The sequence below is a fragment of the Danio rerio genome, chromosome 2 (genome assembly GCF_052040795.2).
Source record: "Danio rerio strain M-AB ecotype USA chromosome 2, GRCz13ab, whole genome shotgun sequence".
Taxonomy (NCBI): Eukaryota; Metazoa; Chordata; class Actinopteri; order Cypriniformes; family Danionidae; genus Danio; species Danio rerio.
Genome location: NC_141022.1, coordinates 10789133 through 10795093, shown reverse-complemented (window position 1 = coordinate 10795093; position 5961 = coordinate 10789133). Strand labels below are relative to the sequence as shown.

At 35.2% G+C, this 5961-nt stretch overlaps 1 protein-coding gene across 1 annotated transcript; it reads right to left on the bottom strand.

Moving 5' to 3' along the window:
• Positions 1-2018: 2018 nt before the first annotated feature.
• insl5b (insulin-like 5b) lies at positions 2019-3331 on the bottom strand. The gene is given in 2 exon segments (NM_001128556.1): positions 2019-2178; positions 3114-3331. Coding segments are annotated over 2 exon segments (303 nt in total). The 5' UTR covers positions 3280-3331; the 3' UTR covers positions 2019-2041.
• Positions 3332-5961: the final 2630 nt, after the last annotated feature.

Sequence of the window (5961 nt, the reverse complement as noted above, 5' to 3'; positions counted from 1 at the left end):
ATATTAATAATAAAAATTAGTCAATTTATATTCAGTTGAAGTCAGAATTATTAGACAACCTGAATTATTAGCCCCCCTATTTTCCCGAACGTTTTCTGTTTGACAGAAAGATTTTTTTTCAACACATTTCTAAACATAATAGTTTTAATAACTCATCTCTAATGACTGGTTAATTTTATCTTTGTCATGATGACAGTAAATAATATTTTACTTGATATTTTTCAAGACACTTCAATACAGCTTAAAGATGTACAAATTTACTCATTACTTGTGAAAATAATACCAAATCATAAAAAAAATGTAATGGTTAGTTATAGTAATGCAACATTTTTTGTTTATTTAAAGTACTAAATTTCAAGTATACTTTTACAGATTGTGTAAGATCATTGCATGCTTAATTAAGGATATTACAGTGTACTTTATTTGTATTGTATTAAATTAGAGTGTTATTGAAACCCAAAAGCCATGAATTTAATATTTCTGAGTAAAATTATAAATCAAAAATACAAATTAGATTGCACACTTTGTTTAATACAAACTATCCATAGTAAAAAAAAAAAAAATTAAGAAAACGGAAATTTAGGTGAGTCCGACTAAAAGTCTCAAGTTCTAGTTCAAAAACACAACCCTGCCAATTATGCCTTGGACAACTTCACAATCTGAATATTTACTACAATCTTACAAAAGTAAACTAATACTAGTACTGTATACTTTTGTTCAATTAAAAAAAAAAAAAAACTTATTGTGGACTATTTGGTAATATTGAGCACTTTTACAATTGTAGTGTACTTTCACTACCACTAGTCCCAAGTGTTCATGTAGCACACTTACAAGTGTACTACTAATAGATTATACTTACTGTATAAGAATTTACTTCAACAAGACAAACATGTGGTGACGCAGTGGCGCAGTAGGTAGGGCTGTCGCCTCACAGCAAGATGGTCGCTGGTTTGAGCTGGGTCAGTTGGCGTTTCTGTGTGGAGTTTGCAAGTTCTCCCTACGTTCGCATGGGTTTCCCCCGGGTGCTCCGGTTACCCCCACAGTCCAAAGACATGCGGTACAGGTGAATTGGGTTAGCTAAATTGTCTGTTGTGTGTGTGTGTGTGTGTGTGTGTGTGTGTGTGTGTGTGTGTGTGTGTGTGTGTGTGTGTGGCTGGAAGTGCATCCGCTGCAAAAAAACGTGCTGGATAAGTTGTCGGTTCATTCCGCTGTGGTGACCCCGGATTAATAAAAGGACAAAGCCGAAAAGAAAATGAATAAATGAATGAATGAATGAATGATTGACAAATATCTGTATACATTACAAAATGAACTTAGTTCAATGGAGGTAGTTGGGTGTGTAACAGACACTTTTTAGGTTCATAATATGTAACCGCTTAACAAAACATGACATCATTTTTTTAAGAGATCAAGTTTAAGTACCAATCATTTTAAATACCTTCGAAAATGTATATTTCTAACTACAAAACTACTTCCCAACAAAGTGTGGCTCAATAAATCATGTTCATGTGGATTCTATTCACAATGCTTTTATTCTCAATTTTTCCAGCTGGTATCTCCTGATATTGGAGATGGAAATACAATAATGTGTGCTAATCAATAGATTATACAACATCATCTAAAATATAACATTCATTAATGAAATACACAAAAAATGTGTCATGCTATTAAAATGTTTTTGAGCACGTTTTATAGTACAGTATATAAATATACACACACTTCTGTTTCAGTAAGATCAGCTATGTGAGTGTGTTTTTATTATTGTTGTTATTTTATAATTAATTATTTATTTAAAATGAAGAAAAATATATTCATCTCTAATTAGGACTGATTAACTTTAAATGTTTGCACAATTAAAGAATAACTAATTTATTTTCGTGGAAACGACGTTTGAACATTTCTCAGAAGTTACATCTGAAATCTACATCAACATTCTATATAACTAAAGAACTTCCTTCATATAACTAAAGACTTGCTCAGAAAAAAATATTAATAATAATTTAACTGCAATTTTGAACAAAGTGCTGGAGTCCTGTGCTTCTCAGCACATGCGAACTAGATCGCTTTTTCTACAGCCAACTTTACAGCAGGTGGAAGGCAGCGTTTCGTACACCTCTCTTCTTTCTCGGTCCATTTCTGCAGAGGTTAGTGACTCCACATCAGCCTCGATTTCATAACCTGCATAAAATCGTGCACATTAAAGAAATATCTGTCATGCTGATTTTTTTAAAAGACATTGCAATTTCAGAATGACAGTACATTATGTACAGTAGATGGCAACATAGCCTTCTATACTGCAGCGACTTCATAAAACAGCGATATTTCGTATTGTTTCATTACATGTGTTTATTTAAATGCATTTATTTTTACACACAGCACATTTTATTTTAGTTGTAAATAATTTAAGTAAAAAAAGTCCTGGAAGTTTATTTTTTCCCCCAATTTCTGTTTAATTTCTGAGTTTTTTTTTCAGCACATTTCTAAACATAATAGTTTTAATAACTCATTTCTAATAGCTAATTTATTCTATCTTTGCCATGATGACAGTAAATAATATTTTGATTAGATATTTTTCAAGACACTTATACACAGCTTAAAGTGACATTTAAAGACTTAAATAGGTTAATTAGGTTAACTAGGCAGGCTAGGGTAATTAGGCATGTTATTGTATAACTGCCTAATAATAGTGATTTGTTCTGTAGACTTTTGAAAAAAAAAAGGTTAAAGGGGCTAATAATTTTGTCCTTAAAATGGTGTTAAAAAAAAAAACTGCCTTTATTATAGCCGAAATAAAACAAATAAGACTTTCTGCAGAAAAATGTTTTTATCAGACATACAACTTTTAATTATTTTAGTTTATTAAGAAAAAAAGTTGAACTGATATTATATTATATTATATTATATTATATTATATTATATTATATTATATTATATTATATTATATTATGTACCTTCTGTATTTATTATAAATAACTAGCTGTCATTAATAGTTCTATTATTTTCCTAACAAAAATGTAATAGTAGGACTTTGCATGAATAGCAGTGCTCTGATCTCATTTACAATGGGTTGATAATGATGATGATAGATAATCAAAGACGAAATGTATACTGACCATTTACGGGGTCTTCAGTTTGGATCCGCCTCCATCTGGAACCCCCACATGTGTAGACGACGGCCCGAAAAAACTCACGGCCACAGAGTCGGAGACCTTTCTGTGCCTGAGCCGAATCTGCACATGCAGCAAACACCAACAGCACTGCTAGCAGCATCACCTGCATGACTGGAAAGAGTAAAAAAGCTGTGTCTTCTGCCCAAACCTTTTGTTAGCTTGTGTTTTCTGACCTCAGAATGTCTTCATTTATATACTACACAAACTGTGATTTATGTGTTATTGACGCACTTCTTTTCTGTGACCTTTTAAATGAGGCAAAATGACCCACAATGCAGAGACTTCCATTTGACAAAATGGGTTTGTTGGTTTTAAATAAACAGATGATGCGCAAATGGTGTATCAAAATACAGCTAATTTAACAAAGTGGCGTGAGGTTTTTGTTTTATTTGCTTCAGCAAAGTGCTCTTTAATGACATTTTAGAGATTCATGCCCATCAAAGTAAATATGGTAAATATGAGCATGTGTCATAGCAGCATTACGGTGTGACACTAGGATAATGACAGCACTTACTTCCTCCCAAACCTTGTTAATTTGACCTAAAAGGCTAAGCGCCATAATGAACCGTTTATTTCTGTCTGGCAAACACTTTGTTGCCAAGTGTTTCCACACAACATCACTGTTTACAGGACGAAATGTCATACTGTAGTATTTGGGTGTAGGCTTTCACATTTCAGATTTAATTGCAGTCATTCCTAAAGGAAACCTCTCCATGAGTCATCATGAGATTCAGCTTCAACTAATCCTTTTGTGTCATCTTTTTTTATGTAACGTCTCAACCTATTGACTGCTCTTCAACAAGCAGAACTCAATGCAGCGTTTGCTACAAAGATGAAGACGCTTTATAAAGCTGTTTTAGCTGAACAAGTCTATTTGTGAATGGGTGTCTGTAATATTTTCTCCCTGTTGTGTTTCTAAAGCTGTTTTTTTTTACTTTGACTCTGGTAGATGTTAAAGAGCCCCTATTATACATGAAATAGGGTCATATTTTTGGTTGTAGCGGTCTCCAACAACAGTCTAATACGTATGCAAGGTCAAAAACCACTTTCATGGTATTATAATTTGCATTTATTTTTATCCCAGCGACTCCCATATGAATTGTTCAGTGGTTAATTTGATCCCAAACCCCTGCTTAGCGCGAAGCTAATCTGCGCTGATTGGACCGATGACAGCCTGCTGTGATTGATCGACACTGACAGCCTTCCGAGCGAGACGTTGGCCGTTTCTCAATTCCAAGAACGCAGAGAACAGACTTGCGTTCTTGTGGAGACCGGTCTTTCCAGGTGTCCTCGGAAGAACGAACTCAGGAGACCGCGAGGGCAGAGAACGCATCCATTGAGAAATGGGATGCTGCGTTCTTCCTGATGGTCACATGACCTTCACACGTTTTAAATGGAAATTATTTCAACATTACAGCACTCATTTATTGTTGTCCCCCTTTTCAAAATATATACCTTGCATAAAAACATTATAAATATACTCTGCACAATATAAATAAAACAAATTTTAATACGATTTTCAGCAAACAAACACCCTTAATGTGTTTATTCCTTTATTAAGATATTCATGTTAATGTTTATTTTCACCGTTTCATTTAGGGAAACTCCTGAGGTAAATAAGTGATATCTCTGAGCTTTAATAATAAATCTATATAAAATGCAGCGCTTCCCACCTCCAGTCGCAATGACTTCTGGGACTTCCAGAGCGAGTTCGGTGCTCAAGTCTGCATCAGTGCGTCCTCGATATCAAGATCACATCCGGGTAGTTTCACGCGTCCTCCGTACTTGTGGTCTTGAGTATTGGAACTGAACTTAGGCAGCTGATGATGACGTTGCACGAGAACACGAGGACGCAAGACCACTGAAGAACGCATATTGAGAAACAGCCAGTGTGAAATGCCCAGCAGCTAATCAACAATAAGTAGTCACAGTGCATACACGCTTCATAGTGTAAGGCACAGGTGTCAAGCTCAGTTCCAAAAGGGCCGCAGCTCTGCACAGTTTAGTTCCAACCCTAATTAAACACACCTGATCAAACTAATTGAGTCCTTCAGGCTTGTTTGAAACCTACAGGTAAGTGTGTTGGAGCAGGGTTGGAACTAAACTGTGCAGGGCTTCGGCCCTCCAGGAATTGAGTTTGAAGCCCCTGGTGTAAGGCGTGGATTTTGACTGCCAGTGGGTGAATGTAAATACAGACAATGGACTTGAAAATACATACAACTAACTATTTTATTGAGCAAAAACTCCAAGAACTGGGGAGGAGATCGACACGAGTCTCCTAGCCCGTCACCAGTGGTGGAAAGAGTACTGAAAAATCCTACTCAAGTAAAAGCACCATTACTTGCCTAAAAATGTAGTGCGAGTAGAGTAAAAGTATTTGTTGTAAATATTACTCAAAGTATAAGTAAAAAGTAGCCCTTTCAAAAGTACTCAAGAGTAGTGAGTAGTAAGTATCACACTGTACAAAGCTGATGTGTTTACATGTAATCTGTGGATGTGTGTAAACGTAACATTCTGTAGTGCATTTAGTTATTGCCCAGCAGACACATAACGTCATAAGATGTTAATATTAGGTTAGATTTAGTCTGTGATGTCAAGTGACCAAAATTGAATGTCTAGCCAGCATCTAAGGAGAGTTATTTTGATGTCCAATAATGACGGCAAATGACTTTGAAATCCGGTTGATTTTAGGTTGTTAGAAAGTGAACAAAATCCAAGGTTGAGCTGTAATATCTCATTCCCGCCTGCTGGGTTGTGGAGTCAATTGTATCAATTTCGGCTCATGTTTGAA